At 36.9% G+C, this 14,334-nt stretch overlaps 2 protein-coding genes across 4 annotated transcripts in view; one reads left to right on the top strand and one right to left on the bottom strand.

The window, feature by feature from the left end:
* Otp (orthopedia homeobox) overlaps nt 1-6,811 on the top strand; it is a 33,042-nt gene extending 26,231 nt beyond the window's left edge. For all 3 annotated transcript variants that reach the window (XM_077424315.1, XM_077424252.1, XM_077424173.1), the window contains one exon: nt 2,140-6,811. In XM_077424315.1, the coding sequence (XP_077280441.1) occupies nt 2,140-2,492 (353 nt within the window). In that variant the 3' untranslated portion in view covers nt 2,493-6,811. The remainder of the gene's footprint in view (nt 1-2,139) is intronic.
* Nucleotides 6,812-6,961: 150 nt separating this feature from the next.
* On the bottom strand, nt 6,962-13,809 carry LOC143907325 (peptidyl-alpha-hydroxyglycine alpha-amidating lyase 1). Its single transcript, XM_077424043.1, has 6 exons — nt 13,325-13,809; nt 12,875-13,067; nt 12,218-12,796; nt 11,721-12,134; nt 11,444-11,629; nt 6,962-9,888 (listed from the first exon to the last, which is right to left on the bottom strand). Exons 1-6 carry the CDS (start codon nt 13,421-13,423, stop codon nt 9,677-9,679), a joined length of 1,683 nt encoding a protein of 560 aa, XP_077280169.1. The 5' UTR covers nt 13,424-13,809; the 3' UTR covers nt 6,962-9,676.
* Between the last annotated feature and the right edge of the window lie 525 nt (nt 13,810-14,334).

The following is a 14,334-nucleotide window of genomic DNA, read 5'->3' as shown; positions in this document are numbered from 1 at the left end:
ATTATTAGCAATAATTATGTTACCGCGAACTGAAATTTCCCTCTTAAAATCGTAACGGATGTACTAATTACTGATTATAATACATTTGACGCGGAGGATCGCAAAAGTCTAACGCCACAACGGACTTGCCCGAAGCTTTACGGTAAAAATCCGGCGTAGCACAATTTCGCAAGCTGACTGTGCAGTCATACATTTGTATATGTGCGTTGCACGTGCGCGTAACGCTTATACGGTGCCAATTACCGGGCGTTATCGCCCGGTAGCGTCACTTGGGAGGAGAAAAAATCGTCGTTCCATCCGTGCGTGCGAGTGTTGTGCGCCGATGTGTGCGTGCGCGAACGCGGCCTTAAAGTGAACCCGTATCCAGCCTCGGCTCGTAGCCGGCTATATATGCTTTTATCCGCGGATAATACTTAGAGCAAATAGCTTTTAGACTAGAGCGTTATTTTTCGGTTACCAATGATGATTAGCACCGCAATGTAACCCAACGGCGCGGCGCGGTTCCTAGTCGATCGGGGGAAGTTCCATTTGGCGTTTCTCTTTCTCGCGGTGACCGCGCCAGACTGGCGCAAACAAGCCTCTGTAATGCGTAAATTATCGCATTTCGAAACGTTCCGATTTTCAGTTCGCGTTACCGCGATCTAGCGATGCGCAAGTCGCGTTACCTTATTCGAGAACAGAAATCGGCGTGACTCGCGCAAAAGGTCGAATCTGCGAGATATATACACGCCGGCGATGATCTCCGCGTATTCATTCTCGAACGTAAAAATACACGTGTCAAATTAGGTTTATAGCTTCATTTACTTTTTCAGTTTCGATCGTTGATTTCGCGTATCCACAGAATCGGACTTCATTGATCGTGCGCGATGAATCGCTTGGTGGATGTACGCTCTATACGGCATCACGAATCACCGTTTCAACCGACAATAGTCATAAAATTACGTACATCGTCGCCATTAGACGTCCATTCTTTCGAATGGCTTTTCAAAAGCGGCCGCTGCCATAGTCCTCTGCAAATTTGTGCTCGGCGCAACACACCGCCATAAAAAAGCCTCTTTTTCCCGCGTTGTCTTCCGAGCCCACCAGCGTGGCGCGCGCGAGGAGGCGGAAACGACTTTACGACGGCACCGGTAGCGCGCACCCCACGCGCTTTTGTCAGCCTACCGTATTAATATATCTTCTGTGCTGGAGAAACGAAACGTTCGCTCCTGCGCACCTGTGATGCCGCACCTGTGAATTGCCTCTCTTCTACCTGAGTCGTCTTAGAGATGCACTGCCTCATCCGCGGTAGTAGACTCGTGGTTGACTACATTTATCCTTTGTTTAATATTTACTATATTTATCAAAAAACTATTTAGCGCTCAGCGGTCATTGCAAACTGTCAAGAAATCGTATATACTTACGAAGTCACAAAGGGATGATTTGAACGTTTGATAGCCGAGAGTTTCGAATGATTGTTTAAGAAGGTAGACAACTTTGACGAACGACAAAATAAAATTTGTTTTAAGTTAAATATTTAAAAAATGAAAAACCCCGAGTATTTGAAACTTTGGCACATGATTCTATAATATTCTTTTGTGGTTATTTAAAAAATAGAATTGTTAAAAAATATTAATAATAATGGGAATTATTGGTAATGAAAGGAAGCAGTTCAGTAATTGGTGATGGACATAAAATGTCGAAAACGGCTCGAACAATTTTTTTCGAAAATGTTTTACATGTTGTTAAAAACAATATTTAAAATTTGTCGGAAGCAGAAATTCGAAAAACATTCTTAAAAAAAAAAGATAAAAAATATTTTAGTTGCAAAAGAAGAGCAAAATTTCATTTTCTTCAGAAATAATTAAATTTTTGTTTTAATTTTGCTTTCAACACATTTTAAAGACACCTTTCTAGATTGTGAATCTGTTTTTTGATTCTGTTTTAGATTTTTCATTATCAGGAATTATGTTCACCGTCAACTCCTGAACGGAAAGAACTGCTTTCTTTCATTACCAATAACTCCCGTTATTATTGATATTTTTTAATGATTTTTTTTAAATAACTGTAAATAATATAGAAGTTGCTTGCTGGTGAATCCGCATCGATATAAATAATGCTTCACGAATAGAAACACTCATCCAATTATTTTCTATTTAGCAGGTGGTGTCCACGTGTCGGCGTCCCGAGGTTCGCCACCGGGCGGCTCCTCTGTGGGTGGCGGCCAGGGCGGTGGGATGGGCTCGGGCCTGAACTGCGGTCAGGGATCTCCAGGCACGACTTCCGGTACCGGTAGCGGCAGCGGCGGTGGCGGCGGAGGTGGCGTTTCCTGCGTCGGTGCCGACGTGACCACGAACGAGGGATCGGACTGGAGAGGCGCCCACAGCATCGCGGCACTCAGGCGTCGCGCCTCGGACGCCTCGCAACAGTACAGTCCACAGCCACCGCCGCCAGGACCACCTCAGTATACCCACGACATGGAGTACAGTCCCGTTTACCAAGGTGTCGTCTGAACCGGCTTTTCGACGTTCGGTTCCACGGAGGAAAAACTGCCGGCCGGTAGAAGCTTACCATAATCCATGGAACGAGTACTCCTCTCTGTTCTGTCAATGGCAACCGTAAGATAGACTGCGTTTCCGCGACTGATTCTACGGAAGAGCGAGCGCAGAGGAAGCGCGCGCAAAGATATTTATCTAATTGGCTATCGTAAAATTTACGTCAAGATAGTGCAGCGAGGTCAAGATCGACGATATTAGAACGATCATTCTAAATTCGATGAAGGTCCAAAATTGTTCATCCTCTTGAATTTAATATAAAGCCAATAAAGCGTAGCAAATAACGACGTTAGAATGCATAGATAATTTTGGATTGACTGAAAGAAATTTAACAGGGCGATAATGATTTGTAATGACAATTATTTAACGCGGACTGTATTTTTATTATCTTTTTACGTAAACTTTTCTGTACCAGACGAAATAGTTACCAGAATTGTACGGAGAATTTACGAAAGGAGTACTCTTCTATAAATTAGCGCGGAGGTCAAATCAGGGTAGAGGATCGAAATTGCTGGCATTATCGACAGTGACAATTTGCGCAATATAGATTCTCATCATCATAGCCTTCCCAGGACCATCGTGACCCATGTATAATGTAAACTGCAATTTCTGCAAGTGTGTCCTGTTGATACTAATACCGGGTCAACCATCGACATCGACTTGATGCCATAAATGTAAAGAAAATTGATGTATATGACGGAGCAATTAAAATTGCACGTTCGAGATTTCCTAATTGGGAATGTAACGGGTAAATATTTCCAACATATATAGTGTCTAGTCAAATACGTCTTAAATAGCAACAGGCGTAAGCATTATTTGATATTTTGGGAAAAAACTGAATCATTGGGATAAATGTTCTAACTGCGCAAATTATTCATATTAGCGAGTTTTGCTATTCGACGAATCGCGGAAAGCGAATCGAAGAGGTTTTATATTTAAATGGATTTTCAACGTTTCACAGCTGTTCACGGAGAATTATTTAATAAAACGAAAATGGATTTTGCTCAGTATCGTTAAAAATTTATCCTAATCGTGACAGTTCCAAATATTTAATAATGGCAATGACCGATGTTTTTCGTAGGACTTCAATATTAAGCCACTGCGGCTCACTATAAATTCATTGTAATTATCATGAGTTTGAGTATTTCCGAATATCAAATATAAAATATGATCCGTCATAGTATAGGGGCTGTTTTTATGATGGAACGCTCTGTTCTAGTAATCACATCGAGCTGTCGATAAAAGGAAGGAATTGTGATTTGTGCAGAATAATGAATTTTGTGACACAAAGAGTCTTAAAGAGAGAAAATTGCCGTGAACTAATGTGACCAACTCCGCGAACTCTTGGTTTGGCGCTGTGCGCTGGAAAAAAATCGGGGTGGCTATTTCACGTATGTACGCATATACTAACATAATTACGCCCGCGTCGGACATTCGCAATTGGCTCCATGTAACTGTAAGCACGCGTTAATTTATTTTCTTTCCAATAAGATCGGCGAAACAGTTCGACTCGATTGTCATATCGCACGGGGGCAAATTGTCGCGGTTAAAATGTCGTTAAACTCTGCTCGTTTTGCCCTCGTTAGAGGCATTTCGAGTGTCGGCGCTCGTGCTAAAGAAACGTCGATGAGATTAAGGCCTCGCTAATTGTAAATTATTTAACTACGTTTCGATGAGTGTGACAAACTGATTAGGGCGTGGGTTTCCGTTACGTGATTTTTATTTACTCCTGTTTCTTCTCTCGCGGGGGTCACTTCCCGAGCACGACGGTGAAACGCACAGGGAAAAATGCACAATGTATTTTCGAGTCAATGGAGGTCAAAGGCGGAAGGCGTGGCGAGGTGCAATGAGATGTATACGACAAGTTATCTTAGTATTACATATACACGGCATTGTGTAAATATAGTAAAAATATTGACGTGATAGGGTATATTATTATTGTATTATTACTGCAATCACCATTATTCGAATCGCAACTGCGACGGAGCCGTCGATCGCTCTTGTTTGCAGGTTGTTTGAACTTGCAACGCGCCGCAATTGCGTTTAACTGACAATGAGACTGTGCACGCGGGGATTCGTTTTACGTTTACGTTTGAACGACAGAGTTTTAAGTTTGCCCGAAAAACCGGTTTCCAAGAGTCGCGATAGGATCCTTGCGTCGCGTGTTCGTCCGCACTAAAACAATCGAGAAAGAATGTCTGTTTGGAAGAATAACTTCTTATCTCCTGTGTGACGGGAGATGAGGATTGCTTTTAAAATGAGCATAAAAATGCTGATCCTTTTCACGATTTGTGCATTGTTAAACGATTACAGGCTCGTACAAGATGAACTCATGGTTTAAAAAATTACAAGACTAAACATTCATTCGGATCGTCTGGCAGTAAAATAACGACAAAGTGACTCAATGATTCTGTTGCGGAACAAAGAGCTACATGTTAATATGCGCAACGAAAAGCTAGTCTTTCTTGTGTCGACTTTACGTTTTGGATGTATACGAAGATCGTGTACATGATCTCGTGTGCAGAGACGGACGCGTTCATCGTAATAAATATAATAAATATAATAATAATTTTTTTACGGGAGTGCATTGAACGATTTTCTTTTGCTTTTTTTAATAAGTTTGAGATAGTAAGGCACATCATTCGTCGCGTTCCTCTTGGTAGCAAACGTTTCGATGATGAACGCAAGTTAGCATACATTCGTGTATTACATTCCTGAAGAATTTTATGAGCACGCTATATATTATAAGTATACACATTGTTCCGTTGTTGTCATCGAAACGTAAGTTTTGTAAATAAAGTATACGTCTAATAACAATAATAACAATAATAAAAATAACAATAATTATAGTAATAATTATTATTATACAACGATAATAATAATATTAATATTAATAATAACAATAATAATGTAATAAGTATGATGACATCAACATTACGATCGAACGTGAGTATACATGGACATTGTGATATACCTATTTCGGGGTGGCCGTTCATTTTTCTGACGGCGACATTGGTCCGCGCCAAGATATTCCGAAGCGGCATCGGTGCGGTGGTAGATTGCGAGCGGCTGCGAAAAAGTCGATTATTCTAGTTACGAATTTACGGTGTAGACCTAGGTAAACCTAAACGATAAATATGGAATAACAGATAGGCAATTGTCGATGTATCACTACGAACGTATACGATTTTTAATGTACAAAAATATGGGCGCGCGCGCGGTGTGATGGCGTCCCTTCTCGATTTCGTCCTGTCGTCGACGTGGGACGGAAGCAAGAACCTTAACGATGTTCGTCGGAGTGTTTGTGGTTCCTTATTTTCGAATGCTTCGTGCAATACCTCGTCTCGTCGAGCATGCATTTCTTTAGCGCGTATAAAAGGAGAGCTTATTCTATTTGATGATCTTCAACTTGTTGCATGATTAAATTGACATATTGCTAATAATTGCTGAAGATTTTGTATGAATGAATCGAGACAATTACTTAAAGTTATAACGTTCAACCTGATTTGATCACTCTTACGTAGATATCAATAGAGGATAAAATGTGTGGAAATATCAGATATAGAAATTTGGAACGTTATGATCTTCTTGATTTCCTCTATAAAAATATGTATTGTACGATGACTGATGTAAGTGATGCGTTTGTATAAAATACGTGTAAAATTTACAATCAAATACATTTTATAATACGAGATGTACAATATACTTTATGGAATATGTCCAATTTTATGGGTCAAAAGCTGGATATTTTATAAACCAGTGCTCCCCGCTAGCAATATGCCAATTTACGTTCATGCAGACAACTGGAACGTTCTTCCTCGTTCTTAGCTCGGATCCAGAATAGTATGAAAACTCCGATCGGTGTCCCTGGCGATCGTGATACCTCCCCTTAAGCGAAGAACAATTCCTGTATTTATTTAATTTATCATGCGTGTGTAGATAGACTTCAGCGAGTGGAGATTGACGTCCTTTGATTTGCGGCAGGCGCGGGCGTCACTCTTTACAGGTGATTTGTAACATATATGGCCTCTGCTGATCGTACGTTTAGATATTTCGCGCAGAAGTTAATTCGAATCGTACTGTCCGCAGACGTCACCCGATTCTTCAGATTCGCGTGAATTGAAAGAGAATCGACTGACTTTATTGCATCTCTATCACAAGTCATTATCGTCGATGACCTTAATTAGCGGTAAATAGACAGAATTTTAATTTTCATCGTTGTATAGTTGTGTATAGAGGTCAACTAAGTGTGTAAAAAATAAATCATTATCAAAATATCGAACGGTTTCGTTTCCTATCCATTATTGATTACTTCTATCGAGAAATATGTGAATCTTGGTTTGAATCAAGTATCTCGTGAAACAAAAATATTGTTTTTTGCTAATAATTATATATAATAGATTCGACAATAAATAATATATACTCCATTCTATTCGAAAATATAGGTTTTATATTTATAGATACATGGATTACATACGCTCTTACATGGTATAGGGAATGCATTATTCCAAAGGAAAATCTGCATTAATAATTAAGATTGTACTACAATACTGACTTAAATTATTAGTATTCATTACACAAAGCGAAAATAAGAGTATATATATAGGAGTATTTTATTTATGAGAGTATAAATAATGCTACCACAATGACGTTAAACCAACTAATGAACTATCGAAAAACAAATAAGCTTGATTTTGTAAAGCTACATATAGTATATGTATAGACAGTTTATAGACAGTTCTTAATTTAATAGTTTAAATGTTAACAATATACTACATACATAGAGATGTATGTTAACCAGAAAAGAAGAAGAGAAAGAGATAGATGTAGAAAGTGGTTTTTTGTAATATAAGTTCTTTCTCGAGCAATTCTGTTCCCAGATCAAATATATTAATATTCCATAGTGATATGTTACTCCAAAACGTAGCACAATTTAATTATAATTTAAATTCACGTAATATAAGTTAATTTAAATGTTTATATACTTTTATTAATTATACAATAATTATTAAGTATACTTAATTATTAACTTGAAAGAAGTACTCTCGTATATATATATATATATCTCTTTTTAGGGTTTATAAATGTACCGATTATATAGTTGTCATATGTAAATACGTATTTTCTGGCTGCAAAACTTTGCGAATGCTAAAATGCGTTTTGGCATTATATAATTTTACGTATCAATCTATTTTGTCAAAGTTCCATGATTTTTAGATACTGATTATACTCAAGGTAAACAATGCAAGATGAAGTAGGTTACTATTTCTGTAATTGATTATTGTATTACTTTGCAAATGTTTAAATATACATATATAAGTAAATTTATTTAGATTTTTCTTTCTTGCATTGTTTCTCTCGGGTACGAAGGATACAGCTATTGTGGCAATCTTACAAGATCTATGGTCATTAGAAATGTTGCTACTTTTTAACTGTGATCATTAAAAATGATGGCTGTTTAAAATTTTAATAAAGGTGTGTCAGTATTTATACGGGGATTACTCCAGCAGACACGGTACTGTTCAGTTAATTGTTTTCTAATCGTCCGCGAGCGAAATAGAACTACTTCGCTTTTGTACCAAATGCTTCGCGTGATCGTAAAAAATGTTTTGGATTAAACTTTAGGCTTAAGTTATTTTGCGTGCGGCGTATATGCATGCCACAAACTGTGCAGCTTGAAGATTCAAGGCACACGTTATTATCAGCCTCGGTTACATAAAGTTCATTACAAAAGTTACGGATTAGGAGAAGCTTATGGATTCGTCCAACTTATTTTTTCTGTTAAGAACAATCGACAAATCCATTGTTTTCAATTTATTTATCTGTCGCGAAATCTGGGTTGCAGCAAATTGATAATTTGATAATTTTGTAAATCGATTTCTTTTTTTAAAGAGAGAGAAAACCCGCGTAAAAAACGCGAAAGCATGAAGACATTCAGAAATTAAGGCAGACGATAAAAAGATCTTTTTAAGTTAACTGAATCGCTTTATCACTTCAAAGCGAAATAGCTTTATATTTTTGGAAGGCGAAAGGAAACAAGTATATGGGAACACATATGTAGTCCGGCTAGCAAAAATCTAGTTCTTCTCATTCCTATCAAATCCTAAAAACTGTACGCAGTTATTTTGAGTGACGACTAGTTTTTGACTAGATCATGACATCCGCTTAACAATGTAAAGTTAGCTTGGATCAGTAGTCGAACGGGAATATGACCACAGCTTACTTACAAAATACACTCAAGCTCCATTAACATTACCATTTTATTCATTATCTGAAGAACGTCTTGCAGTTCTTCAGATTTTTATACTTTAATTGATTTTACGTATAAGCTTTATTAGTTATCAATAATCAAATTTCTTAATGACTTCCGGATGAGATGTTACATGACTCGCGATTGAACTTTTAATCGAGGTTTTCCTCTCTCAATCAAACAACGATAACAAATTTGTAGCAAATTATTGATTACCGCAGATCGAAAATTATATAGATATAATTTAATGTGTTTGTTTTACACGAATGGTCATAATTGAGAAGCTCATATCCATTTCTATCAATGTAGATTAACTTTAATTTTGATTTAGCTTAATTTTTATCTTTTTCTAGTTTTAAGAATTAAAATTTTTAAACTGGATAAAAGATAACCAGTAATCAAGATTAAAGTTAATTGATCTGCATTGATAGAAATTGAAATTAGCTAAAAACACGATTTAGCGATTTAAAGAAAACAATATTTCATTGCAGCTTGATCTACATATATTTATAATTCGGCTTCTTTGCATGCAATTATGACATTTCTTTCTTGGTTTCTTTTCTTTCGCGTGCAGCAGGTAAATGGTAATGTTAATGCAAGCCGCTATATGTTCGGTAGTCGGCAAGGCGTGCGTCGTCATCGCGCGCGCGCGCGCGCGCATACCGTCGGTTGAGCTCGGGTCGGCTCGGCAGCGCTCGGCAGCGCGAATATCCAAGAATTCGAACGGACGCCGGGACGCGCGCAATTCACGGCCATCCATCCCATCGCGCGATCGCGGATCGCGTCGCACGTCGTGTACATCGGTGGGCAAGTTCGGCGCGATTTTCTCCCGTTCCGTCTCGATAATACTGTTCACGCGCGACTCTTGCACGACGCTATTCGGCGACGTTTCTTAAATGACCCTCGCGAGGCTGTTCTCGGGATGCTCGTCCTCCGACGTCTCCGGCTCCGTGCTCAGCTTGCTGAAGTCCCGCGGATTCGGCCGCTTCTCCAGGAACTTGAAGCTCCTGCCGCGGCGGCGATTTTCCAGCAGGCTCGTAAGCTTGAAGTTCTCCCGTCTCTCGGCCTCCCAACGCATCCTCTTGCGCATCGTGAGTAGACATCCTGCGTGATTAAGAATAATGCAAAACGCAATCGATTAATTTTGCATGCGGGTGACGCGGGGGAATGTACGTTATTGTTCGAAATGGCAGCAAAATGCAAAATCTCGAAAATTTCGGTCGGGCGACCGGCGAACGTCATTAAGGCTATATAAGCTGCAGACGCGCATGCGCGAAAAAATATTGTTCTTATTTTAATTAAATTGTGCATTTTCTAAGCAATGTTCTCTTACCTGTGCGCTAACAGCCACGCTAACGTTAATATTAATATTCCTTTGAGCGACGAATATACCTTGTAAATTACGAAATTGTAATTTTCCCCCTTCGGTCTCTTTCAAATTTAGAATATTTATTATAGATAATAAATAATATGACACACAGTGTAATGAGCCAAAATAGCATTCAAGCAATGTATTAAGAAAAAGATGAAATAATTAAAATGAAAATAGATATCTGAGAAAACCATAATTAGAAACTTTCAAAATTTTTAGTTAATTTCATGTTTTGTAAAGAAATGATTTACAAGTTATTCATTCGGCTCCAAAGGGTCGGTGTCGTACTTAACTTTTAAACAACTATAGTAACATAAAGTTTTATGAAAGATCTAGAAAGTTTTACAATAGGTGTGTGTAAGTGCGGATAAAAGATATATTAATTTAAATTAAGATAATATGTACTTTTTTCATGTATAATTGAATAATTGAAACGAACTTACCATGAAGTTCGATTGCAATTATGCTGTATTACGTACGATAAAAGTACATCAATAACAATGTAGAGGAAAAAAAATTGGAAGGAATTAGTACAATGCATTAAAGAATTAAGATAACGTATACTTTTTTATCCATAAAAGTATGTACATAACAACGTAGAGGAAAAAAGTTGGAAAAAGCAGTACAACATATATAAAATATATACAGTACAATAAATAAGATAATAAATATAATAATAGGTGAAAGAGATCTGATAAAAGAAATCAATACATTTTCTTAATATTTTACAATTTAATAAATTGTAGACAGTATATATATGTATATATATATATATATATATATATATATATGTAAAATGCAAGTATACATAAAATGCACGATGCTTTCTAATTAAGGCGTAAGTAACATAAAAATTATAAAGCTTAAAAAACTTAAATAAATTAATTACCTTAGACAAGTAAGCATAATTCGAACATATAATAGGAACAATATTGGGCAATTCTACTGCTATAGATTGTTCATAATAGTTGAAGTCTGAGAATGATAATTATTGCACGATAATAGCAATTCAATGAATAAACGATAACGAAATATAATAATTAGTTCAGCTCGAATTATCGCTGTTACCGTGCAATAATTTTGATTCCTAAATTTCAATTATTACGAATTATCTATATATGTATATCATAAATTGGTGCTTAATAAATATGGAAAATAAATTAACACATATGCGCACAACAAGATTACTACAACGAAAGACAATCACAATTAAAGAAAATATTTATTCCTATTCTACTAATTTAGAGAATTCAACAGCCGGTTCGTCATAATTACGTCTTTCTCTACCTCTTTTTTGGCATCTCGCTACAATGGCAGCAATTGCAATGCATATTGTGATAAAGGAAATAGCCGCTGAGCCAAGGCCTAGAATCAGTTTTGTTATATTGGTCTTTTCGGTATCGGCATCTTTAGTATCGGGATGTGTCAAGATCTTAGGTTGATGCTGTTTAGCAGATTGCGAATTGTTTACTCCTAAAAAAAGAAAAATATATATTAAGATATAATATCACGGACTTATAAATCTTAATTGTTACAAAACGTAACGTTCAATAATTCGTTGTACCTTGTAGAAATCTATAAACTTTTTTATTATTTAATTCCGCTACATATATTTCGGAACCATCTTCCGTCACGGTCAAGCTATGTGGATTATCCATATTTTTGTTGGGCTCAAACATCGATAATATCTTCTCGGAATAAATATCAAGCACAAAGCCCCTTACTGGCGCTGGATTACTTATAAATGGATCAGGTCCATTAACTAGATATAATTGTTCACGGGCGTAGGCAACGCTGTAAATTTTTGTACCGATAGCAGGATGTCTGTATTCCTTATGGAATGTACCGTTGTTGGCAAAGAAACATAATATCCTGCCATTTTCTCTGTCAGCGAGATAAATATAATTTAACTCACTCGCGAGTGCTAAAGCATGTGCAATGAGAAACGCGTATGGCGAGGGCTGCGAATAGACCGGTTCTAAAATAAAGTGAAACTTGGTTTAGCATTTGTTTTCAGATATCGTTTATCGTTATTGATATCAATTTTATTCTTATTATTACCTCTACCGGTGCCCCAATGTCGTCCCCAGTGTAGAATTACTTCACCATTTTTATTATACTTAATTATCCTAGAATTGCAATATCCATCGCTGACAAAAAAGTCACCATTACTATGTACAGCAACATCAGTTGGTTTACAAAATCTCCTATTGTCGTTACCGGGCACAAAAGCCTCTCCCAAAGTCATAGATGGCTTCGGTATGCTGTTTTCGAGCAATGCACGTTTCAACTTCTCCACGTGTCTTTCCACATCTTGAGCATCAAACTTGAACACCTGATGCATTGCCACGTCAGTAACCCAATAATTCCCAGCCTGATCGATAGTCAAACCGTGTGGGAGATAAAACATGTCCTTTCCCCATTCCGATATCACCTTGCCCCTTTTATCCAAAAGGATTATCGCGTTTTGCGCTATCGGCCCTTTATTTGGATCAAATCTGTTTTCGTTGTCGAAACTGTCGGGGCCCCAAATACGATCCCCTCTATGAAACACAGCAATATTGCCATTTGGATCCACAGCGACGGCTGATGCTTGAGTAAGTTTCAGTTGCGCACCCCATTGTGCGTCCCATTTTATGTCTAAAAAGAGTATAACAAAAACGTAGGAAAACATTCGTCAGATAGTCTGTAAACGCTTACTTTTACATCAATACTTACTTTTATCCAAGGTATCTGTAGCTACTGGCTTTTCCATGCCAAGGTGACTGTCAGATTTTAAATATAAATGATCTTTTGTATCTTGTTGGTCGTTTGGTTGCACTAAGGATCCTCTACCTCTATCATCAACATCGGAATATTCTTTATCGTCGTCAGAATATTCGTTCGAACCAAACTTGGTATCAGGTAATGTCTGTAATACAAAAGAAATTTAACTCTCTCTCTTACGTTTACAAATAATTTATTAAATGTTTTATGTAATATGTGTGTGTGTGTGTGTGTGTGTGTGTGCGATATAACAATATATACACAATATTTTGATACTTATGAAACAATATATATGTATAATTAATTATTTAATATTAATATCAATTTCTCTCTCTCTCTCTCTCTCTCTCTCTCTCTCTCTCTCTCTTCTTTTTATTCTACGAAATATCTGCATGTAATTACCTGAACATTCAAAATATCACTCAATGCTGTCTTGGTATGTACTAAAATGTGAAGCAAAATTAACACGGAGCAGACAGTGTCATATCGGAGAGTCGTCATTTCGCAAAATCGTCATTAGGTGCTTCCGTATTTTCACCCTAGCCCATCAGTATCCGAAACACTGGCGACGTCTACGGTACTGGGATAATATCAAAGATATCTTTATAACCTTACGAGATCGCGGAAATATTTTGAGCAAATCGAGAGAATTTTACAAAAAAAAAAAAAATCGCGTCCACGTCACACTTCGGAGCCACGTACGACGCAAACTAGTAGTTTTCTTTTTGTCACTCGAAGTAATATGCCGTGCTTAACGTTATCTAGAACATTTGTTTATCGCGTGTATTATTGCGGATTGCGGGACAATTGTGAGCACGTATGTCGGCGTGTCAGGAGAACGCACATTTCCAACAAGTGGCGTTAGACATGACGCCATAATATTTTGGAGTATTATCTTACCGATGTTTTCATTGTGTATTCTTTAACTTCGATCGATAGCAGGCTAAAACGGTTTCACAGCGCTCACGTGTAAGGGCGCTACGTGTATCGTTTTGTTGATTTTCGACGACGGAGAATATATTTCTTATTGATTACTCTCTTTCTGTCTCTGATTAGTTTTCTAAAAGAAATTTAATAACCCATCTCTTCTCATAATTATTGAATTTTTAGCATTAAATATTTTTCAGTTAAATCTTCAATTAAATATTTGTAAAAAAAAAAAAAAATAAACTCCGGCCGGTTTGGAAAGTAATATGAAAAAGCAATATTATTTATTCACATTTCTATTATTTACATTCCATTATTTACGTTTATAGTTATTATTTTTTTGAATAAAAGAGGGAAAATAATGAAATTTTTGTTATTATTTTATTTTATCGATAATGTTTTTGATATTATGCGATTATATTATGAATTTTCTGGGTAGATGATTAATATATTATTCTCATATTTTATAAATGTAGTTTTGATAA

This window comes from Temnothorax americanus, unplaced genomic scaffold, assembly GCF_048541705.1.
Source record: "Temnothorax americanus isolate GAGA-0224 unplaced genomic scaffold, ASM4854170v1 Scaffold1, whole genome shotgun sequence".
Taxonomy (NCBI): Eukaryota; Metazoa; Arthropoda; class Insecta; order Hymenoptera; family Formicidae; genus Temnothorax; species Temnothorax americanus.
This window is presented reverse-complemented; position numbering and strand designations above follow the sequence as displayed.